Here is a 26743-nt window from a genome sequence, read left to right as displayed (position 1 = left end):
CACCAGAGTGATATTACACTGTTTTACACTGCAGTGATATTACACTGCTTTACACTGGAGTGATATTACACTGCTTTACACTGGAGTGATATTACACTGCTTTACACCGGAGTGATATTACACTGCTTTACACCGGAGTGATATTACACTGTTTTACACCAGAGTGATATTACACTGTTTTACACCAGAGTGATATTACACTGGAGTGATATTAAACTGCTTTACACTGGAGTGATATTACACTGTTTTACACCGGAGTGATATTACACTGTTTTACACCGGAGTGATATTACACTGTTTTACACCGGAGTGATATTACACTGCTTTACACTGGAGTGATATTACACTGCTTTACACCGGAGTGATATTACACTGCTTTACACCGGAGTGATATTACACTGCTTTACACCGGAGTGATATTACACTGTTTTACACCGGAGTGATATTACACTGTTTTACACCGGAGTGATATTACACTGCTTTACACTGGAGTGATATTACACTGCTTTACACCGGAGTGATATTACACTGTTTTACACCGGAGTGATATTACACTGTTTTACACCGGAGTGATATTACACTGTTTTACACTGGAGTGATATTACACTGTTTTACACCGGAGTGATATTACACTGCTTTACACCGGAGTGATATTACACTGCTTTACACCGGAGTGATATTACACTGTTTTACACCAGAGTGATATTACACTGTTTTACACTGCAGTGATATTACACTGCTTTACACTGGAGTGATATTACACTGTTTTTCACTGGAGTGATATTACACTGTTTTACACCGGAGGGATATAACACTGTTTTACACTGGAGTGATATCACACTGCTTTACACTGGAGTGATATCACACTGCTTTACACTGGAGTGATATCACACTGCTTTACACTGGAGTGATATTACACTGTTTTACACCGGAGGGATATTACACTGCTTTACACCGGAGGGATATTACACTGCTTTACACTGGAGTGATATCACACCGCTTTACACTGCAGTGATATCACACTGCTTTACACTGGAGTGATATCACACTGCTTTACACTGGAGTGATATTACACTGCTTTACACCGGAGTGATATTACACTGTTTTACACCGGAGGGATATAACACTGTTTTACACTGGAGTGATATTACACTGCTTTACACTGGAGTGATATTATACTGTTTTACACTGGAGTGATATTACACTGCTTTACACCGGAGTGATATTACACTGTTTTACACCGGAGGGATATAACACTGCTTTACACCGGAGTGATATTACACTGTTTTACACTGGAGTGATATTACACTGTTTTACACTGGAGTGATATTACACTGTTTTACACTGGAGTGATATAACACTGCTTTACACCGGAGGGATATAACACTGTTTTACACCGGAGTGATATTACACTGTTTTACACCGGAGTGATATTACACTGTTTTACACTGGAGTGATATTACACTGCTTTACACTGGAGTGATATTACACTGCTGTACACTGGAGTGATATTACACTGCTTTGCACTGGAGTGATATCACACTGCTTTACACTGGAGTGATATTACACTGCTTTACACTGGAGTGATATTACACTGTTTTACACTGGAGTGATATTACACTGTTTTACACTGGAGTGATATCACACTGTTTTACACCGGAGGGATATAACACTGTTTTACACTGGAGTGATATTACACTGTTTTACACTGGAGTGATATTACACTGTTTTACACCGGAGTGATATTACACTGCTTTACACCGGAGTGATATTACACTGCTTTACACCGGAGTGATATTACACTGCTTTACACCGGAGTGATATTACACTGCTTTACACCGGAGTGATATTACACTGCTTTACACCGGAGTGATATTACACTGTTTTACACCGGAGTGATATTACACTGTTTTACACCAGAGTGATATTACACTGTTTTACACTGCAGTGATATTACACTGTTTTACACTGGAGTGATATTACACTGTTTTACACCGGAGGGATATAACACTGTTTTACACTGGAGTGATATTACACTGTTTTACACTGGAGTGATATTACACTGTTTTACACTGGAGTGATATAACACTGCTTTACACCGGAGGGATATAACACTGTTTTACACCGGAGTGATATTACACTGTTTTACACCGGAGTGATATTACACTGCTTTACACCGGAGGGATATAACACTGTTTTACACCGGAGTGATATTACACTGTTTTACACCGGAGTGATATTACACTGTTTTACACCGGAGTGATATTACACTGTTTTACACCGGAGTGATATTACACTGTTTTACACCGGAGTGATATTACACTGTTTTACACTGCAGTGATATTACACTGCTTTACACTGGAGTGATATTACACTGTTTTTCACTGGAGTGATATTACACTGTTTTACACCGGAGGGATATAACACTGTTTTACACTGGAGTGATATCACACTGCTTTACACTGGAGTGATATCACACTGCTTTACACTGGAGTGATATCACACTGCTTTACACTGGAGTGATATTACACTGTTTTACACCGGAGGGATATCACACTGCTTTACACTGGAGTGATATCACACTGCTTTACACTGCAGTGATATCACACTGCTTTACACTGGAGTGATATCACACTGCTTTACACTGGAGTGATATTACACTGCTTTACACTGGAGTGATATTACACTGTTTTACACCGGAGGGATATAACACTGTTTTACACTGGAGTGATATTACACTGCTTTACACTGGAGTGATATTATACTGTTTTACACTGGAGTGATATTACACTGCTTTACACCGGAGTGATATTACACTGTTTTACACCGGAGGGATATAACACTGCTTTACACCGGAGTGATATTACACTGTTTTACACTGGAGTGATATTACACTGTTTTACACCGGAGTGATATAACACTGCTTTACACCGGAGGGATATAACACTGTTTTACACCGGAGTGATATTACACTGTTTTACACCGGAGTGATATTACACTGTTTTACACCGGAGTGATATTACACTGTTTTACACCGGAGTGATATTACACTGTTTTACACTGGAGTGATATTACACTGCTTTACACTGGAGTGATATTACACTGCTTTACACTGGAGTGATATTACACTGCTTTACACTGCAGTGATATCACACTGCTTTACACTGCAGTGATATCACACTGCTTTACACTGGAGTGATTTTACACTGCTTTACACTGGAGTGATATTACACTGTTTTACACTGGAGTGATATTACACTGTTTTACACCGGAGGGATATAACACTGTTTTACACTGGAGTGATACTACACTGCTTTACACTGGAGTGATATTACACTGTTTTACACTGGAGTGATATTACACTGCTTTACACCGGAGTGATATTACACTGTTTTACACCGGAGGGATATAACACTGCTTTACACCGGAGTGATATTACACAGTTTTACACTGGAGTGATATTACACTGTTTTACACTGGAGTGATATTACACTGTTTTACACCGGAGGGATATAACACTGTTTTACACTGGAGTGATATTACACTGTTTTACACTGGAGTGATATTACACTGTTTTACACTGGAGTGATATAACACTGCTTTACACCGGAGGGATATAACACTGTTTTACACCGGAGTGATATTACACTGTTTTACACTGGAGTGATATTACACTGCTTTACACCGGAGTGATATTACACTGTTTTACACCGGAGGGATATAACACTGCTTTACACCGGAGTGATATTACACTGTTTTACACTGGAGTGATATTACACTGTTTTACACTGGAGTGATATTACACTGCTTTACACTGGAGTGATATTACACTGCTTTACACCGGAGTGATATTACACTGTTTTACACTGGAGTGATATTACACTGTTTTACACCAGAGTGATATTACACTGCTTTACACTGGAGTGATATTACACTGTTTTACACTGGAGTGATATTACACTGTTTTACACTGGAGTGATATTACACTGCTTTACACCGGAGTGATATTACACTGTTTTACACCGGAGTGATATTACACTGTTTTACACTGGAGTGATATTACACTGCTTTACACTGGAGTGATATTACACTGCTTTACACCGGAGTGATATTACACTGTTTTACACCGGAGTGATATTACACTGTTTTACACCAGAGTGATATTACACTGTTTTACACCAGAGTGATATTACACTGTTTTACACTGGAGTGATACACTGTTTTACACCGGAGTGATATTTACACTGATAGAGAGAAGAACACACACACTGCAAAAAATGCTTTTCTTACATAGTATTTTCTTACAAGTATTTACTTGACAAGCAAAAGTAATTGTCTTGATTTGGGGAAAAGTAACTCCAAATGAAGAGAGTTTTTAGCTTAAAATAAGATAAATAATCTGCCAATGGGGTGAGAAAAATAATCTTAATTCAAACAGAAACAAGATTATTTTTCTCACCCCATTGGCAGATTATTTTTAAGCAAATTTTAATTTTAATCTTATTTTAAGCAAAAACTTTCTTCATTAGGAGTTATTTTTTCCCAAAACAAGACAATCATTTGTACTTGTCTAGTAAATGTTTTTAAAGGTAAGAATTTAATATTTTGACTAGAAACAAGACAAAAATACTAAGTAAGAAAAGCATTTTTTGCAGTGCACTAAAGACAGATGGAAAGCAGGATATGATGTACCATCCCACTGATGCAGCGTCCGCAGACTGTGGTCTTAAACTCGCTGTGAAGCTCCTTGACGGCACTAGTGGTATAAAATCCCTCCGCGAGCAGAATAATGCCGTAAAGGAAGAAGAAAGAGGCGATGCCGTATATGACGTACTGCATGAGCTGGATTCTGCAGAAGAGAAAAGAGAAGAGTTCACAGCTGTTACTGCTCGAGCACATCTGGAGCATTAACCTCTGCCCTCGTGGCTCAGCTCTGCTTGAGAAAACCTCGTCACGTGACTGTAAATAAGTCTCGAAGACAAATGTGAAGCGCCAACAGATGTGAGCAGATTTAACGAACAATAACAGGTGAATCTTATAATTTTAAGAGATTAATTTGTATCTCGGAGAGCTGAAAAAAAACACAAACCAGTTTCATTAATGAGCGTGTTTACATGCACACCAGTAAGCTGATAACTCACAAATATCATTATGGGGAAGCACAGGCGCTATTTGTACTTGTGGTGAATATGCAGGCCACAAGAAGTAATTAGGTGGGTTTTTTTTTTTTTTTTTGATCACTTTTACTCGGGACATGCTAGCTGGCAACATAGGATCTCATTCATTATGCTAAGCTAAGCTAGTGGGGACCATGCCAAACTAAAACAATGCATTCACTGAGACAAAAATGCATTTGCCCACATATCTAAATGTAGGAAAGAAGTTGAATAAGTTATATTTCTAAAAACGGTGGAGTGTTCCTTTAAGACCGGTATCAAGCGCTACAATACAACATACGCATGTCATTATACACATTTGTGTCCTGATATTTCACAAAAACAAGCACTCACATGTCAGTCAGCATGGCGTGGTCCGAGGTGATCTTGGAGAAATGGTTCTCCAGGATGGTGAGGGTTCCTGTCAGAGCCACATGACCACATCCGCAGAAGAGAGCAACACCAGAGAAGCACAAGATGGTGGCCAGCAGAGACGCGTATGGCACGCCGCCCAGACACTTAATGCAGCACTCAAAACAACCTGCACACACACACACACACACACACACAGTCATTAGTTTTAAGAGTATAACTCTCATCCTTCCCTCGGGTCATTTTGACCCGAAACGGACCCGAAAAAGGTGTTCATCGGAGTGGTCCAAGATCTCAGGACTTTTGTTGCACTTGAACCAAGAATACACACAAAAATTAACCCTGTGTTTACACCTGTGTTTAACCCTGTGTTTAACTCTGTGTTTAACCCTGTTTACACCCTGTGTTTAACCCTGTGTTTATACCCGTGTTTAACCCTGTGTTTACACCTGTGTTTAACCCTGTGTTTAACCCTGTGTTCACACCTGTGTTTAACCCTGTGTTCACACCTGTGTTTAACCCTGTGTTCACACCTGTGTTTAACCCGTGTTTAACCCTTTGTTTACAGCCATGTTTAACCCTGTTTTCCCGTACACCCGTGTTTAACCATGTGTTTTCACCCGTGTTTAACCCTGTGTTTAACCCTGTTACACCTGTGTTTAACCCTGTTACACCTGTGTTTAACCCGTGTTTAACCCAGTGTTACACCCGTGTTTACACCCGTGTTTAACCCTGTTTTTACACTTGTTAAACCCTGTGTTTAACCCTGTTTTTACACCCATGTTTAACCCTATGTTTAACCCTGTGTTTAACCCTGTGTTTACACCTGTTTAACCCTCTGTTTACACCTGTGTTTAACCCTGTGTTTACACCTGTTAACCCTGTGTTTACACCTGTTTAACCCTGTGTTTACACCTGTTTAACCCTGTGTTAACACCTGTTTAACCCTGTGTTTACACCTGTGTTTACACCTGTTTAACCCTGTGTTTATACCTGTGTTTAACCCTGTGTTTACACCTGTTTAACCCTGTGTTTAACCCTGTGTTTACACCTGTTTAACCATGTGTTTAACCCTGTGTTTACACCTGTTTAACCCTGTGTTTAACCCTGTGTTTACACCTGCTTAACCCTGTGTTTAACCCTGGTTTTAACCCTGTGTTTACACCTGTTTAACCCTGTGTTTAACCCTGTGTTTAGAGTTGTCCACTTGTGATCCGATCGACTGAACACCAGGAGTAAACAGAGCCTATGAAGTGTGTTTCAATGGAAAAGAGATACTTGAAAAACTTGAAAACTTTTGTTCTTCAGAGAAAAACAAAAACATGGAAAAAATAACAGCATCACAACATGAGAGTCAAAAACAAATTGTTCTGGTTTTAGGGGTGAACTATTTCTCTGCTATAAAACTGCCTCATTAAAAACAGCGTAAAGCACAGAGTGTGAAAGACTACAGATAATGAACTGCATGTGTGTGTGTGTCTTCCTCAGTCTGGGTTCAAAACAAAAACAAACAGTCCAATAACAACACATATGCGTGGTCTGATCTGGTTTTGCCAGTCTTACATAATACACAGAGCATAAAGACAAGAAAACGTCTCAAAAAAAAAAATCACAGACATAAACCATTAATAGAGCTTTTATGGGAATGTGAGCAAAAAAAAATTATAATACCATGTGAGACAATGAGACAAAAGAAATACATAAAAAAAAAAAAAAAAACATTAATTTAATGTATTAAAATAAAATGGGATAATACTATGGGAATAATATGAGAATGTAAGAAAAAATTAAATTAATTAATTAATTAAATCAAAATATAATGGGATAATAATATGGGAATAATATGAGAAAGTGAGAAAAATAAAAACACTTAAAATAAAATACAAATGGGATGATAATATGGGAATACAATGGATATGTGAGCATATATTTTCCTTCTTTGCTTAATTCTAACAACCTAAAATAAGATAAAAATTAGATTTTTTGAAAAAAAAATTGCAATGTTCCTACAGGAAGAAATGTGCTTAATTGTCATAAAGTACGTCGCAATTTAAAAGCAATTAAAAACATTTTTTTTTTTACATAAAATAATAGTTTCTAAAAATAGTTTTGGACAAGTTGAGCAAGTCTGAAATGATGACATCTAAAGCCACCTATGAGCATGGACCCCCGTCATCCGGGAGCAGGGACTAAACCCAGGCCCATTGTGCACGCACCCAATCCCGAAAGTTCCTCCACACGGAGCGCTTTTCCCAGAACACAAAGCCAAATTAAAGCAGATATATGAAGAGCGGAGAGCGGCTGAGTCCGGCCTTTATAAAGCACTCAGCATTCATTCCTGGTCAATAGCCGTTTCCATAGCAACGAGTTAACCACAACCCAGTGAGTATTGAACACGGCACAGTCTCTCACGACCCACAACACACACACACACACACACACACACTCTTATGAAGCCACTTAAAAGCTCCCATCTCAAAGGATCCATTCCCAGCCTTTCCCGAAGCACTTATTTACAAAGATCCTTTATAAAGTTTTAGCCAACGAAGAGTGACCAACATAATCATATCCAATACATTAGTGTACTACATTTATGCATTTAAAGGGTTAGTTCACCCAAAAATGAGATGTCTGTCATTAACTCCTCTCCCTAATGTCGCTCCACACCCGTAAGACCTCCGTTCATCTTCACACACAGTTTAAGATATTTTATATTTAGTCCGAGAGCGTATGCAAGTGTATGCACACTATACTGTCCATGTCCAGAAAGGGAATAAAAACATCATCACAGTAGTCCATATGAGACATCAGTGGGTTAATTAGAGTCTCTTGAAGCATCCAAAATACATTTGGGTCCAAAAATAACAAAAACTACGACTTTATTCAGCATTGGCTTCTCTTCCGCGTTTGTGTTCAGTCCTCAGATAAAGATTCAAACGGTTATGAATCAGCGAATCGATTCATGATTCGGATCGCCAATGTCACGTGATTTCAGCAGTTTGACACACGATCCGAATCATGAAAATAAAATAAAAGAATTACTTAAAATAAAATGGGATAATGCAATGGGAATAAAATGAGAATGTAAGAAAAAAAATCTTTAAAATTATTTAATTAATTAAAATAAATGGGATAATACTATGGGAATAATATGACAATGAGAAAAAAATATAAACATTTAAAAAAATAAAATAAACTTTTGATGATACCACGGGAATAAGAGAATATGAGACAAAATTAATTAATAAAAAATTCATTTATTTAATGTATTGAAATAAAATGGGATACAATGGGAATAATATGAGAATGTAAGAAATTATATATATATATATATATATATATATATATATATAGATTCACTGATACATAACCGTTCAAATCTTTATTTGAGGACTGAACACAAACGCGGAAGAGAAGCCAATGCTGAATAAAGTCGTAGTTTTTGTTATTTTTGGACCCAAATGTATTTTGGATGCTTCAAGAGACTCTAATTAACCCACTGATGTCTCATATGGACTACTGTGATGATGTTTTTATTCCCTTTCTGGACATGGACAGTATAGTGTGCATACACTTGCATACGCTCTCGGACTAAATATAAAATATCTTAAACTGTGTGTGAAGATGAACGGAGGTCTTACGGGTGTGGAGCGACATTAGGGAGAGGAGTTAATGACAGACATTTCATTATTGGGTGAAATAACCCTTTGCTTCTCTTAAAGGGTTAGTCCAAAAGCAGCTTACTGAGGAGTTCAGGAAGCGATCTGTCATGAAGAGGCAAAGAAATGCAAAAAGTGCCTTAAATACAAAGATTTGGATATTACTCAGAGTAAGCTAGAATAGGGAGGGAAAAGAGAAAAATAGAGGAAGAAGAGTTACTACTAAAACGCATCTCCCAAACACACACACACACATTCCCGAATCATGAGTCGCATTTCAATCTTTCCAGTTTTCCATGCCAACGTCCAGCTGTGATTACGCCTGATTCGGACTGCAGTCATATTTCACTGCTGTGTTCTCCCATAAATTCCCTGAAATGTGGTCTGTTCTTGAGCTGGATCCTTTATGGCACACATTTTGTTCCCTTTGTGTTGACGGCAGCGTAAAACAAAGCATTCTGATTGGACGGCCTTACTCTGACAGTCCCAATGATCACCCGAAAGACGTTCCCATGCTTACGAAACTCTACATACCGAGAAGTTTAGCTACAGGAAGGACTGAAGCTGGTTTGAAACTTACCACAAAAGTACCACAAATCCTGTCCCGTGGCCTTATGGGATAGTAAAGTGTCCAGTAGGTCTGGAAGCAATGGGTCATCCGGAACTTTTCACGGATTCTATGAATTTGGACATACTACTTTGTTCGCAACATTTTTCGCCTACTATGGAAGTAGGCATATTCGGATATTTATGTGTGTGTATGTGTATGTGTGTGTGTGTGTGTGTGTGTGTGTGTGCATCTCGTTTCTCCTGCCGCTCATCTTCAGTGTCGCTCACTCACACTCACACACACAGATAAATCTTGAGATCAATTTTAAGATCCTTTTTATAGGGATGCACTAATATGAGAATTCTGGCCAACACAATAACCGATAATTATTTATATTTGTAAGCCGATAACTAATATATTGGCCGAAAAATCTAAATGCAATTTTTTATAAAATTTTGAGATCGTTTTTAAATGGGAAGCACTGATATGATCACATTGGTCAATACCGATAATTCTTTATATCTGAAAACCGATAACCGATAAATTGGCTGACAAATCTACATCCAAGTTTGTATATAATTTTTGATTTTATATCATTTTGAGATCCTTTTTCATAGGGAAGCAGTGATATGAAAATTCTGGCCGATACGATCACCGATAATTCTGTATATTTGAAAGCCGATAACCGATATATTGGCCGATAAATCGAAATCAAATTTTTTATATAATTTTGAGATCTTTTTAATAGGGATGCACTATGACAAATTTTGGCCGATAGGAAAACTGATAATTCTTTATATTTGGAAGCCAATACCGATATATTGGCCGATAAATCTAAATTCAAATTTTTTGATAATTTTTTAAGATTACAAAAACAAAAGTCTCTTCATTAATTCCATGTCCCAAGCACACAATAATAAAGTTCTCATAATAATTTTATGTAACCTATAGGCCTATGATTTGCACATGTACTGCATTAGGCCTGTGCAATATTTCGGAATTATCAAAATATCGCAAATGTACATATCGCAACGGCACGCAATATCTGAATGATTTTAATAGGCTTCAACATTGTGGAAAGTGTACGTTTAGGTCAACACATAGCAGAGAATAGACTGAGCTCATGACTGTTAATTATGGGTCTTACTTGATGTTAAAAAGAGTTATTATACGCAAACATTTACGAAAAACAACAACTTGCAGTCTCGTGCTGTCTGACACACACACACACTGAAACGTGCACAAGTCGCCTCTCTGAAAGCGTGTGATCCCTTCAGTTCAGTTCCGCGTCTGCATTACATTTTTTGTTTGTTTACATTGATGTTAAAATTATATTGTCAGATTTGTGACATAAACGTTTGCTAAAACACTGCTGGTCACTTTCAGAAGTTGTAGCGACGCTTTCTTTTCCCAGAAAGAATGTGAAAAAATGGTATCATTCTTAGTTAAATACAATTTTTAATGTAATTTTAATAGATTTTACACACTAATAGAACTATCATATCGCATTTCGAATATCGCATTATTTAACAAGGTATCGCATTTTTCTTCAATATCGCACAGCCCTATACTGCATTTTCCTTTTTGAAGTGATTCCAATAATATTTCAAGCAATTCATAACCATAATAATGATCAATGCGCATCTGAAGGGTCTCAGTTACAGTATTTATCAGCTTTAATACATCTTCCCGATAACAATAACATTAAAGATATATCATCCGATACCGATATGGTGGCCGATATGTCGTGCATCCGTACCAAATGGCTCTGTAAAGTACATTTGGCTGTGGTTGTGAGTTGTGCAATGCTGGTGAATGGCATTGTGTTGGTCCCCATGGGGTAAAGGGAGGCTGAATAGTCTCCAGTGTCCACTCAGCCGTGAGCTTCGGCTCTGTCTAGCACATAAAACAGAAGGTTCTCATGACCACCAGAGCCTGGAGCCCCGTATGTCTCTCACAATAGACACACACACACACACCTCGCTCAGCTTCCCAAGGGCCAACGGAAAGCCCAGATTCCCACAAGCTAAGCTGTCTGGGATAACTGGAGGAATGTGGATCCGAGAGGAAGACGGGGGATGTTAAATCATAGATCACATCATCATCTCATACCAGGTTTAATAAGAGAATCAATTTACTGCAAGAAAATCGTGAAATAATATCACAGGCAAAAAAAAAACACGACCGCATGTGTAAAAAAACATTTAAAAAGCACCTTTGAGCATTAGAAAAAAATATGCATGCATAATAATTCTAAAATAAATGGCAAAATTAGGTTTATAAAACAGTTTTAGTTAAAGTACAGGATTATCAGCTATCCACAATAAATATTTTACTGATACAATTTTTCTTTCATGTTTTAATTTTAACAGTAAAGCTCATTATGCAGCATGTTGTTCAGACTAAAGAAAGTTTGATTATTCATTTTCTTTGATTACCAAAAAATACACAACACAGATTTTGTGGAGAAAAAAAAAACACTATATAAAAAACAAATATATGTTTTTATGAATTTAATAAATTAGGCATGCTTTTTAATTGATAACATTTAATCAAACCATTAAAAATGGAATCCAGAAAAACAAAAAACTCAGAAATTGGTTAAAAATAAAACAATCTGAGGGGATTTTTTTTTTTTTTTTTTAAATGTAACTTTTGTTCATCTTTTAATAAATTGTTGTTAAATTGTATGTTTCATGATTTCAAATAATAAGACATGCTTTTTGATTACTAAATTTTAATTTAGTAAATTTGTAAAAAAAAAAAAAAAATGGAATTTAGAATTTTTTTAATGAAATTTGGGAAGGTTATGGGTAAAATTAAGGATAGGGCCCTTATTTTTCCCCAAATTTCATTTCATTTTTTTGATACATTTTGACTTAGTGATTCCTTTATAGATACAGTGTTTCCCATTTATTACCTTTATTACTATTCTGTTCCACCATAGTTTTATAATAAACCGAAAATATTTTAAAACTGCAACTTTTTGGCAAAGTTTCTGTTAAATGAACTAAGATCAAAAGTGTGATATGGCTTTGTGCCCTTACCTATGGAAGCCCATTTCCACAGGTAACCACTAAATAAAAAAAAAATAAAAAGAGCAATTGCGAGTTTATATCTCATATTTCTGACTTTATATCACGCAACTGTGAAAAAAACATTTTTTTATTTTTTTATTTAGTGGAGTAAACGGGCTTCCATACTAATCAAATCACTAAATTAATTAAATAAGTCTGTATGCGCTGCATGTTTCAAAGTGTTTTCCGCGTCTCAGAGTGGCTCAGTTCACAGTAAATGAACTCCATCTCTACAACGTGTTGTGAGTTTAGGGAGCATTTGGGAACATCGTGACCAATCCCGCATTATTTTGACATTTGCATAATGTCCAACAATTTTATTTTCACACGGCTTTATAAAAAAAGCGGGTGTACAGCATGCATTTGGCCAATCAATGTTCACTTGCGTCACTTTATGTGTTTCTCATTACATTTTTTTAATGTCTTTTTTTGCATGTTGCAACACTGACCTACTTTCTGCTTGACATCGGACATTCAGCATCAGGTCACTGATTCAGAGCCACAACCCAGACACATTTATGCCAATCAATCAGTGTGTGTTGACCTGTTTCATGGAACCGGTCAATGACAGAAAAGCCGTCAGGAGAAAATACAAAGGAATAAAATCACGGCATTAACTGAGCATCTTAAAACATCAGTGTTTATACATGCATGCTTTCATTTGACATAGAAATATATACAACCCCAAATCAGAAAAAGTTGGGACAGTTTGGAAAACGCAAATAAAAAAAGAAAGTAGTGATTTCTACATTTACTTTGACTTGTATTTCATTGCAGACAATATGAACACAAAATATTTCATGTTTTGTCTGGTCAACTTCATTTCATTTGTTAATATGCATCCTTTCCTGTCATTCAGACCTGCAACACATTTCAAAAAAAGTTGGGACAGGAGCAATTTAGGGCTAGTAATGAGGTAAAAGGGTTAAATAATGATGTGATTTGAAACAGGTGATGTCAACAGATGATTGAAATTATGATTTGGTACAAAAGCAGCATCCAAGAAAGATCTAATCCTTTAGGAGCAAAGATGGGCCGAGGATCGCCAGTTTGCCAACAAATACGTGAGAAAATTATTGAAATGTTTAAAAACAATGTTCCTCAAAGAAAGATAGGAAGAGATTTGGATATTTCACATTCAACAGTGCATAACATAATTACAAGATTCAAGGAATCTGGAGGAATTTCAGCGCGTAAAGGACAAGGCCGCAAGCCTAAGCTGAACAACCGTGATCTCCGATCCCTCAGGCGGCACTGCATCAAGAATCGGCATTCATCTAGAAGCGATATCACCACATGGGCTCAGGACTACTTTGGCAAACCTTTGTCAAGTACCACAATACGTAGTTACATCCACAAATGCCAGTTAAAACTGTACTGTGCCAAAAGGAAGCCTTATGTTAACAGTGTCCAGAAGCGCCGTCGACTTCTCTGGGCTCGGAGGCATCTGGGATGGACCATCACACAGTGGAAATGTGTACTGTGTCAGATGAATCAGTATTTTAGGTATTTTTTGGGAGGAATGGACGCCGTGTGCTCCGGACCAAAGAAGAAAAGGATCATCCAGACTGTTACCAGCAACAAGTCCAAAAGCCAGGGTCTGTCATGGTATGGGGTTGTGTCAGTGCCCTTGGCAAAGGTAACTTGCACTTCTGTGAAGGCACCATTAATGCTGAAAAATACATAGAGATTTTGGAGCATAATATGCTGCCTTCAAGAAGATATCTTTTCCAGGGAGGTCCATGCATATTTCAACAAGACAATGCAAAACCACATTCTGCACACATTACAAAGTCCTGGCTGCGGAGGAAGAGGGTACGGGTACTTGACTGGCCTGCCTGCAGTCCCGACCGGTCTCCAATAGAGAATGTGTGGCGCATTTTGAAGCGCAAAATGCGACAACGAAGACCCCGTACTGTTGCCCACCTTAAGACTTGTTTGCAGGAAGAATGGGGCAAAATTACCCCAGAAACACTTCATCACTTGGTGTCTTCAGTCCCTAAACATCTTTTAAGTGTTGTGAAAAGGAATGGCAACATTACAAAGTGGTAAATGCTTTACTGTCCCAACTTTTTTTGAAATGTGTTGCAGGTCTGAATGACAGGAAAGGATGCATATTTACAAATGACATGAAGTTGACCAGACAAAACATGAAATATTTTGTGTTCATATTGTCTGCAATGAAATACAAGTCAAAGTAATTTTAGAAATCACTTCTTTTTTATTTTATTTGCACATTCCATACTGTCCCAACTTTTTATGATTTGGGGTTGTAAATGCAAGAAGCAGAATTGATTATTTTCTCACTTTACATGTATATCCACTCAGCCCACCATTGTTTTGACTACATATTAAATACTTGAAACACAAAAGGAGAACTTCCCAGCAGATTTTTTTTCCATTTAACAAAAGTAGATTATTATCTCTACTGCCAAACTACCTCCAAAATAGGACAGCAGATAAATCATAAAACTAATCCAAATGACAGATTCAAAAGTCACCTTTAGACATTTGGACCGGTTTATTAGGCTACTGTCACTTTAAGAGGTTATGCACGGATCCAATATACTGATACACAACGTGTTCTCAACTATTTATGCTCCAAAGTTGACTGAGTGAAGACTCAACAAGACATCATTTTGACATCATTTTGTATGTTTTTGATAGTTTAAGCACAATAAGCACTGAAAAAAAAACTTTGGCCCCGCCCACTGGAGTGTTAGTGAGATGACAAGTAGAGAAGAGAGACTAAAAACAGCATTACCTTCCTCATCACAGCAGAGGGCGTTTACACTGAAGTCTCACAGCGGCCAATCACAGCAGTGGGCGTTTACACTGAAGTCTCACAGCGGCCAATCACAGCAGTGGGCGTTTACGCTGAAGTCTCACAGCGACCAATCACAGCAGTGGGCGTTTACGCTGAAGTCTCACAGCGGCCAATCACAGCAGTGGGCGTTTACGCTGAAGTCTCTCAGCGGCCAATCACAGCAGTGGGCGTTTACGCTCAAGTCTCTCAGCGGCCAATCACAGCAGTGGGCGTTTACAAAATTACATAGGATTATAGAATAGGGTTATTTATTTTAAGCTTCAAGCTAATGCATTAGGGTTTAACACACCCTGTCCTCAGCACAAAACGTGCATCACATACCAATAGGTTTGGAACAACACCAGGGTGAGTAAAATGACAACAAAAATGGTCATTTTTTGGTGAAAACATCTGACTTTGGCTTTAGCTGACTTTAATGGCGGGAAGGAAATTTCCTCAAAACCTAATTGGTAGCCTTTAAACCACATGTTCCCCAGGACCCCTGAGTCAGCACTTCTCTAATTGCATGTTTGTGTTGCTGGTTTTTTACTGCCTGAGGGAAACTGAGCTCTTCTGAGGTTGTTTAAAACCAAAATGTGCCCTGTCATGTGACTTTACACCCGCTGCCTGGCACCTCGGCAGAGAGAGAAATGAAGCTTAGAAAAACACACATCCAGATGTTCGACCAGAAAACACAGAACGGATCCGTGTGTGTTCATCCCTACATCAAAAACTGATATTTATGATTCTAAACGCTGATTTAATCAAATGCACAGGCAATAAAAGAGCAACAGAGCACAGCCATTTAGTGCTCGATTGCTTTTATTTATTTTTAAAAAAAATTATCAGGAGTGCAAAACTTACAACAGAGTAAACACAACAACAAAACACAAACAACAATGAATCAGCAGTAATAGTAACAGCAATAAAAATAAATAAGCAGAAATAACAAATAATAGTAGTAATAGTAGAAGTATTGAAATAGTAATAGCATGTATTATAATAATAGTGATGATGATTTTTAATATTTTTTGTGATGATGGGAACAGTAATATGAGGTATAATAATATCAATAACAGTAATAATACTAAAGATGGTGATCAGTTGTGTTGACGGCAATAGTAATATCAATATCACTTTAAAAAAAGTGATATTGAGCGGTGGGGGGGGGGGGGGGTATTTAAAAATCAAAATTCAGAATGACTGATTGTTAGTAACTTTTATTAGTAATATAATATACCATTTATTTAAAAAAATCACTTCGATCATGAATAAAGTAGTTAACTACTCCCCTTTATAATGCTGTTCTCTAGATTAACTGATCATTGGTTATTATGTGTTTTGTTAAACACTGTTACAAACTCACACAATCCGCTGAGACACAAACTGCCCAACTAAAGGAAACACTCATCACCAAAATGGTAATACATTTCCAATAAAAAAGTCTACATCTGAACTAGGGCTGGGCGATACGGCCCAAAAAAATTATCACGATATAATTTTCCATATCAGTCGATATCGATAAATATCACGATAAATGTAAAATCTAGTTTAAAGTTAAAAGGCATATTTTTGCTCCTGAGTGAAATATGTAGAAAACAGACAGTTAACTGGGGTTTTAAACTATCCTTTATTGTCAAAACAGGACAAACACTTCCCAAACAGGTGAACAATTTATGAAAACTAAGATTTATTTATTAAAATCTTAATTGTGGTCACCATTTTTATACTCTACACTGTATATCAATAATATCATTACTTATTGTGTAAGTAGTAAACCACTAAAAATGCAAACAGGAAAAAAAAAAGGTCCACTGTGCATCTCTCTCTCTCTCTCTCTCCCTCTCTCACACACACACACCACACACACTCACACACTCACACTAGAGCTGCAACTAACGATTAGTTTTTCTGTCAACTAATCTAACGATTATTTTTTCGATTAGTCGACTAATCTAACGATTATTTTTCGATTAGCCGACTAATCTAACGATTGTTTTTCGATTAGTCGCCTAATCTAGCAATTATTTTTTGATTGGCCGACTAATTTAGCGATTATGTCCGGTTAGTCGACTTATCTAACGATTATTTTTCTCGATTAGTCGACTGATCTAACGATTTTTTTATTTTTTTATTATTATTGGTCGACTTGTCTAGCGATTATATTTGTTTAGTCGACTAATCTACCGATTATTTTTCGATTAGTTGACTAATCTAGCGATTATTTTTTCGATTAGTCGGCTAATCTAACGATTAATTTTTTTACCCTTTGAAATTTTTCACAATTCTGTGGCACCCCCTCGCATAAGTTACGCTAGAGGTGTAACAGTACAGACTGCTCACGGTTCGCTTTGTATCACGGTTTTAGGTTCACGTTTCAGTACAGTTCGGTATTTGCTATGTTCAGGGGGAAAAGGACTACTGTCAAATGAAAATAAAGAAAAATTGAAATTTTAAATAGAAGCAGCAGCACAAATAAATACTCTTGAGCAAAGATGAGAATAAAATAAACAATGCTTTTCAGGTTTTTCAGGTGGGACTAACATTAGTTTTAGGTAGAGAAATGGAATAAAGTAATCAAATGTAAAAGAACTGCACTTTTTAACTGTTTAAATTTAACTGTTTAAATTTAAAAAATAATCCTTATTAAACTTACAAAAGCTATTCAGTCAGGAGCAGTGAGTGATGTCTTTATCCTTTGTTTGACATTCAACAGACAGCAGTGAAGGCTACTGCCCCTTTAAGACCCACGGATAGTCGTCGTATTTTCTGTATAAAGTTCACTTAAGGCATAGAGTAGGCTATGACATTGACATACTGTTTGTGTGAGTTTGTCCGTTTAAGCACAGGATTTGAAAGATAACTTTTGAAAGAGACAGATCTTCTCATTCGAGTCTCCTGGCTACACGGGGGTAATGACGGTGAAAATGACTGCTCATATTCGGACGTACGGCAGCACTCGCATGCGTTTTATAAAGTTTACAAAGAGAGACCGTTTTGCCCACGTTTTTTTTTTATTATCGCTGTTGTTGTAGTGTATACCTGAGGAGTCAGCACGTGTATCCATCGACAGAAACATACATACAGCATTATTAAGTTACAACCCATATTAAAGATGCGTCATCAGATGCGAGATGAACCGCGGTGTAAGTGCGTCCCGGCACCTTTTGCTCGGGATCCCGGTTGGGAAACACTGGTCTGTAATTGATTGACACCGCGCTGGTTTGTTTAGAACTATAATGAGCGCCGTGACCGCGCGCTGCCGCGTGATGAAGGCGTGTCGCAACTCTGTTATTCAACTGCTCTGGTTTTAAAAGCTGTCACACTAAATGCGCCAAAATGCAATAACTTGTTTTACGGTCGAATGCAACGCACCGAGTGTGTGTGCGAGTAAGTAAGAGACGCGCAAAAGGGCGGAGAGAGAACTTAAGGAAATGCAGCTAAACGAATATGCGTGCGTCTTTTAAATAGCGTAAAAATGAATGAATGATGAATATCAATATGTGGCGGCGGGTATTGATTATGTGGCAGTCCGCCACAAATTAGTCTATGTGTGGGAAACACTGTCTGGCCTCTGTTTAAAGTATTCCCATACTTTTGATATTCGTGGTCTAGGTTTTTGTGATAGAATGGAGAACTTTCTCCATCCCCACAAGGAGAAGCCAACATTATGAAAGATGAATGTGTGACAGGACGCGCCGACGCATTTCACGAACGTCGACGTATTTCCGTAGTCGACGTCATCGATGACGTCGACGCATCGTTGCAGCACTAACTTACACACTCGCATCGTGCGTCTCACCGACACACACACCTCAGCGACAGTGGGCTGGTCGCGAGACGAGGGAGAGAGCAAAGTTCAGTGTTTGTGGATCTCCAGTAAGGGCTGTCTAGTCTATTTTATTCATTTTAAACATCGGATGACATTATTTCTCTTTTGATACAGGAGATGCGGAGTCATTAATACATCACCAAAGACAAACAATTATGATAGCGATCGTGTACAAGTCCGATGTTTTAGTGATTATAGTTTGGTAGCGTTAGCTTGTTGTAAGTCACCCACCGCAGCTAACAAGGTAATAAGCCGGTGTGTGAATGTAGTTAATGTAGATTTACTGCTGTGCTGGGCTCAATGTTATACGGAAGATCTTCGAAGAAGCAGGATAATTTAATAATTCAATTTTGTGTGGTGAACATGAACCTATGATATTGATAAGCATTGCATAAACATTGCGGGGTTCGATCCGGGACGAGCAGTCCATGTACGTCACTATTTTATGTCGGATGGGATCGCCAAAATAACGTTATCTCCAAACCACTGAAGTTGAGCAAACTAACTTGTCAGTGATATCCGTGTCCTCCGAGCTGGTCGTGAGCTTTGAGTTCTTCCCTATCGCTCATTTTTCTCGCTCCACTTCACTCTGATCCTCCAAGCCGGTCATCCACTGACTGTAAACCGCAGCGCCCAGAAGCCCATCTGCAATACGCATGCGCAGCATTACACATAACGCGTAAGCATTATAACGAGAATTTATCGAACTGTTGTTATCGTTTTATCAAGGAAAATGATATCGTGATAATTATCGCCCAGCCCTAATCTGAACCTGTTCATTCTTAATAAGAACTTCTGTTTCTAAAAGACAAAATGTTGAATTGGCTCAACTACAAAAGATTTGTTACAGATTAGTTGCATCTCTCCAGGAAACAAATAATGTCACGTTGACTCAACTAAACATGTTTTTGTGCGTTACAGACAACTTATTTTCAGTTCGTATAACTGTTGTGTACAAAAGTTGAGTCAACAAAAAAAAAGCAAGTGGAAATTAGTACTAAGATTTCTTTTGTTGTACGAGATTTTTACAGTATGGATTTTTGCTGAACCAACAAAACAAAAAGTCTTCTCAACTTTTTTCAAATTGTGTTTTTTACAGTGATATCAATAAATATCAGGCGACTTGTTGAAAGTAGGGCTGGGCGATAAATCGATTTTATGGATTAATTCGAGTTTTTAGTTTACGACGATTTTTGTGAATGAAAATCGGTTTTCTCTTTAAAATCCGCCGACGCTCCCCTCTGGGCTCCCGTAATGGCTCAGCACTCCCCGCGCGCGTTTGCCACAGAGGTACACAAACAACAAGGATAGCGTCAACATACAGTGTCATTCGTAATTGGTTCAGTTTTTCACAGAATAGTTAACAATACCAGCTGCAAAGTGTGTTTGAAGTCTGAACGGAACCGCGCTAGGCGCTATACTCATTTAAAGCTGCGCTGACGCGAACGCAGCGCGAGCTCACACACGGGCCAATCTCGTGACAGACACGATACACTGCAGCGCTGGTGATCCAGTGAGAGACCGTTTAAATCAACACACCATCGCTACTGTGATCTAGTGGAAGCGGTCGGCGCACAATTCTGTTATAAACCACAGATATCAGATCAAACAGAGCTGAGCGAAGGTCAGGGGTTTCAGTCACAAATCACCAACAATCACCATGATTTACTGTAGTAAAACCACATGGATTTAATGTTGTTGTTGTCATTATTTATCTCAGGATTCGTACAACCTTTTGAGATCGAAATTCAAGCACTTTCCAATGGTTTTCAAGAGCTTCACACTTATTTCCAGCATTTCAAAGCTCTAAATATCCGATTGTAATGTTATTTTTAATGTGATGGTTTGTAAAACTAAAAGTTTAAAGGGGGTCTTGTGAAAGAAATAGTGGAATGTTTTTTTTAGTTTATTTTTTTAAATGTGTAATCCATTTTGTAGCATTTTTATTTTAAAAAAGATATGAAATGCCCACCACTATAACCAGCAGAAGAGCACTTATTGATTTATTAGCGATTTCCACTCCCTAATGTATGGAGAAAAGTACGAAGTCACAGTCTCAGGAAAAACTAAACTTTTCTTCAAATTGTGACTAAATTACAGTAAAGTAAAGAGCTCCTTTAATAATCACTGAAGCTGTCGATCAGTTTAGTGTGAGACTATTGAAAAACAATGCTAATCTATATTTAATAAGAGCATAACATTTAAATTTTCCCTATACTTTTTTTGCACATTACTGTTGTTAATAAAAGTTAATTTTATCTGCATATCAATTCATAAACCTTTGATATGTATACTGTATATTGCAAAAGATAAATAAATGGTGCCCATTTATACTGTGGAATAGTTGGGGATTATTCACATGCTGAAAGTTTTGCACCCCAGGTGGCACTTCTACCAAGCCGCAAATATTTAATTTTACCTAAACAAAATAAAGTTAAAACTTGTTTTGAACAATTTCTTTGTCATCTGCAGATTGATTTTAAGTAGGAGGGGGAAAAAATCGTTTTAAATCGTAAATCGAATTAGTGAAAATTTAGTGAAAAAATCGGGGATTTTTTTGGGGGGCCATATCGCCCAGCCCTAGTTGAAAGCAAAAAATAATAATACTAAAAAAAAAACATGCACACTGACACAGAATCTAGGAGAGGTGTGGTATGTTAGGCATGTGTCATTATTTCATTGTTATTATATTATTATTGATATTACTATTGCAATTGTACTGTCAATACAAAGTATTATCATTAGGGTTGGGAATCGTGAGAAATTTTCCGGTTCCGGTTCCGGTTCCGATTCCGCCTAACGATTCCGGTTCCGATTCCGGTTCCAGTAAAATTATAAAACAAATAGTGGTAAAGGAAAAAGGCACAATACGCAACTTTAAACAATCCTTTTTTGTGTTTATTACTTGCTCTCAAATGAATTTACAGGTTGGCAATGTCAAAAAAAGTCCTGTACTATACATATATTACAGGATTAATCGAGCCATATGGAATTTATGGAGATTAAAATAAACATGTTCAAATTTACACCTCTGAAATTGTCTTATTACATTTTCTCTCTCTGTTTTAGGGATGTTAACCGATGACCGTTTGACCCATGGTTGACCGTATCAACGTAAACTGATCAAAGTTGTCGGTTGTCGGTTAAAAAAAAAAAAGTGATCTCTAAATTAGGCTATTATAGACAGTGGACTAAACGCTACTACAGTTAGCCGTCTCATTATAAAATATTTTTGTGTGAAGTGAACATATCCCTCGCACTCAATTTTTCATAACTCTCCTGTTTGTACTTAATAAACCAATAAAAACATTTGGGGCGAGGTCGCAGCGTTTGCGCGCTCACAAGGTTTGCAAAAAGTAAACAGACTAAAACACTCGAGGTTAGAGTCAGGGCAGACGACCGGATGAAGCGTCATTCCGCATAAGATGGGCTTACATTTGGAAATATAATATCTACATTTCAGTGGTAACACATAAGGTGTTGATCGTCTTTCTTTATTATTGCTAGCACTAACTTACCTCGAACTAAAGCGGCGTCTCTTCAGAGCTGTCATTTTCTTAAATGAGCCGCGGCAATGTTTCAAATGAGCTCATAACGCTAGACAAACGCCTTTATTTTCAACGCGATCAGCTTGAACCCAAACCATTTCGAAACTAATGAGCCATGGTCCTCGGATTACAAACAAGCTCCTCGGCGCCGCGTTTGCGGGACTCGCGCTGTGGGGGATTTTAAAAAAGTGACGTGAGGGGAAGGGAGGCGGCAGCGCTAAGACAGTGTGTGTGTGTGTGTGTGCGCGTGTGTTAGAGAGAGAGAGAGAGAGAGAGAGAGAGAGCGGGAGTGCGGCTCGCGGCTATGCTCCCAGCGCTTCGCACACACATTGCTCCAGAACCGTTTTCGGAACCGACACTCAGGAATTTCGCGCGGTTCCGGTATTTTTCAAAAATCAGTATCGGTTCTGCATAAGAACCGGTTCTCGGTTCCCAACCCTAATTATCATCATCGCCCTATCTAGTATTACTATTATTACTGTTGGTATTATTATTGTTACAAATGTTGTCATTATTATTGTTATTATGATGATTGATTTTACTTTTTTGTTCTACCTTTTTTTGTATTAGTACCACTACTCTTATAATCATTATTATTGTTATCTATTATTGATATAACTATTGCCGTCAACACAACTGATCACCATCTTCAGAATCGTTATTATTATTACCAGTGTTGGGTGTAATTAGTTACTAAGTGATTAGTTACTGTAATTTAATTAATTTTCCCTTGAAAAAGTAAAGTAAGGGATTACTCTTATTTTTTCTGTAATTTAATTAGTTACTTCTGATGTAATTGAACTAAATACTAAATATAATTATACATAATTCAATAGTGGACATAACATCAACATTTAAAGTCGAACTTTAAAATGCATGTTTTTATGTATCCTTCTCACATTTGTAATACTTTGGTCATTTAATAAGAGTAATTTATGTATTTTTATAATGTGTATTTGAATGAATTAAAGGACCAGTTTTTATGTCTAACCTTTAGTTAGACATAAAAACTATGTCGTTTTTGGCGGGAGTATTTTGTACGGTAATCTAATTACACTATTGAAGATGTAATTAGTAACTAGTAATTAATTACTTTTTTAGAGTAACTTACCCAACACTGATTATTACTGATATTACTGTTGCCGTCATCACAAAAAAAATAATCATCATCACTATTATTATACATGCTATTACTATTTAATACTTCTAGTATTACTGCTATTATTTGTTATTTCTGCTTATTTATTTTTGTATTGCTGTTACTATTACTGCGGATTTCTTGTTGTTTGTGTGTTTTGTTGTTGTGTTTACTCTGTTGTAAGTTTTGCACTCCTGATAAATAAATAAAAGCAAAAGAGCACTAAATGGTGTAATGCATGATGAATATCACACATAATGCTTTAATGTAAATGAGATCAGTGAGCGGTTCATCACATGATCACTTTCTAGATGAGCTACTTCTTTCATGTGACTTAATTTCTTAAGGCCAATTTATATTAAAAAATCATGCATGTTTGTGGTTTGTGTGACGGCTCTTTGTATCTTCTGTTCTGTTGAGTAAAAGGCACGCTTTATAACTGCGGATCTCAAATGTTGTCTATTAATTCTCACGTCTTGAATCGATCGAGAACAGGCGACTTGTTGAACAGCAAATCAATCTGACTGTGTCTCGGCTCGTTGAATATTCATGAGCATAAACAGCTGCCCTATTGAACGTGTTTTAAAGAGCGCTGAACTGAATGGCCGACTCCTTTATCTTGTGAGAGGCCTGACAGGCGAGCGGAGCCGATGTCACGTCCCCGTGAGAACTTCGCTGGTTCAGCTCTTTAAGTTCAACTCATAATTTGGATGTCCATTACACTGAATAAATGACAAGGATTCGTCTCTGTCTATTAAAGCTTTGACAACATGCAGATCCGTGTCTGATCCTGAGAGAGCCGTCATGTGATGATATGAAACAGTCTTTATTCTGCACACACAGGATCATTATTTCTATTTTACAAACATCCCGAAGATCACAGAAGAACTGGATTAAGTTTATAGTTCTGGTGTAGGGTTGGGCGATGTCACCTAAATCGGCAGCTGGCGATGTGTACCGTAAAACATCGTGATGGACGATGATATCGTCCGGGTGGGGTAGTTGTGGAGTAGCTATGTGAGCGGAGTGGAAGCGGAGCGGCGAGATTTTGAATGGAGTGAGGAGCGGATTTTTTAAAAGTTGGAGCATTGTGGTTTTCGGAGCGCTCCACTACTGCTCCATCACGAGTACAATTCCGGCCGGCACATAATAACTACATTTTTAGCCCGAACTAGAGCTTAGATCGGCTCAAAAAAATCAAGCCCGACCCTGCAGACCCTGAGAGACCGGGCCTGCCCGGCACATTAACTGAGAACGAGCCTGTAATGAGTAATGAGCGGAGCGCAGCCGGTGTGATCAGCTCAATAATCCGCCGGTAAAATGATGTTCCTTCAAATCCAGCTCAGACATAAATCTGTAGCTTACTTGTTATAGCCATTACACAATGTTTTTTTCTTTCTTTCATATTTATGTTTAAATTATTTTTTTAATTTCATCTGATTATAGCCCCTTTCACACTGCACGTCGGACCCGCAATATTCCCGGAGCATTGCCGGGTCGCCTTCTGTGTGAAAGCAACCACGTCCCGGGATTGATTACCGAATTCGACCCGGGTCGGGGACCTAGTAACATTGCGGGGTTCGACCCGGGACGAGCGCTGTGTGAACAAAAGCCGAAACTAATGCCGCAACGTGTGCGTAGTTATCGTGCGACTCCTAGAGCTTGTTTCTTCAATAACACACCCCTGCAGTGCCAGAAGAGCTCGTCGGTGTTTTAAACGCAGAGAGTGCTCGTATACAAAAGAAACTAAAATTAAACAAGCAGAAATGAGCGCAAACTGGACACAAGTCGAGAACGGAATTGCAGTGTGAAAGGGGCTTATGATATAAGTGCAAAGATGCGAGTGGGTCAGAAATGATTTTGGTGGTTATATTTAGTTTAATATTAATTTTTGTAAAAAGCCTTTCTTTCGTTTTGTACAAATTGTCTCTTAATTTTAATAAAGGTTTCTTCGGCCAATTGCATGTATTTAATTAATAAAAAGCAAATAAGTAGACAGTCGCAGAAGCCATCGCTTTCATCATGAACTGAAGCGCGTCTCAAATAAACTGAAACTCAGCAGGCTTGCCTCACAGATATGAGAAATATGTAGCCTAATATGTGTAGAAACGAAAATATTTAAATAAGCGTAGTGCAGTGTTCAGAACTCACACATTAAACAACCAGCTGGATACAGATGATCACGGCGATGGGCATGAGCGGGATGGGAAAGTTTAAGGGATTTTTTTATTTTATTTATTTTTTTACCTCATACTGAATATGATCGCGTGAAAGCACATTTGAAACAGGTAGCACTTATTCACACACGTAATCGTTCTCTCTAATGCATTCAAAAACATCTTGTAGTGCTTGCTTAGTTATCAGTACTGTAGTTACCAGTGATGGAGTACTCGAATCCTGGACTCGGACTCGAGTCGTTATTCTCTGGACTCGAGTCCGACTCGAGACTCCGTTCTCTGGACTCGTGACTCGACTTGGACTCTCAGACTGATAACTCGTACTTGGTCTCGAGTCCCAAGGATATAAAATCGGACTTGAGGATTCATCAAATGAATAACGTTGTTTCTGACTAAATAGGTTATAAAATTTGATATAAGATGTTACA

General features: G+C 37.8%; 1 protein-coding gene across 2 annotated transcripts in view; it reads right to left on the bottom strand.

Moving 5' to 3' along the window:
- gpm6bb (glycoprotein M6Bb) overlaps positions 1-26743 on the bottom strand; it is a 105604-nt gene that overhangs the window by 19397 nt on the left and 59464 nt on the right. For both annotated transcript variants that reach the window (XM_067444696.1, XM_067444697.1), the window contains exons 2-3: positions 5511-5697; positions 4693-4849 (exon numbers count right to left, since the gene is read on the bottom strand). In XM_067444696.1, coding sequence (XP_067300797.1) covers positions 4693-4849; positions 5511-5697 — 344 coding nt within the window. The remainder of the gene's footprint in view (positions 1-4692; positions 4850-5510; positions 5698-26743) is intronic.

Source organism: Pseudorasbora parva, chromosome 5, assembly GCF_024679245.1.
Source record: "Pseudorasbora parva isolate DD20220531a chromosome 5, ASM2467924v1, whole genome shotgun sequence".
Classification (NCBI taxonomy): Eukaryota; Metazoa; Chordata; class Actinopteri; order Cypriniformes; family Gobionidae; genus Pseudorasbora; species Pseudorasbora parva.
This window is presented reverse-complemented; position numbering and strand designations above follow the sequence as displayed.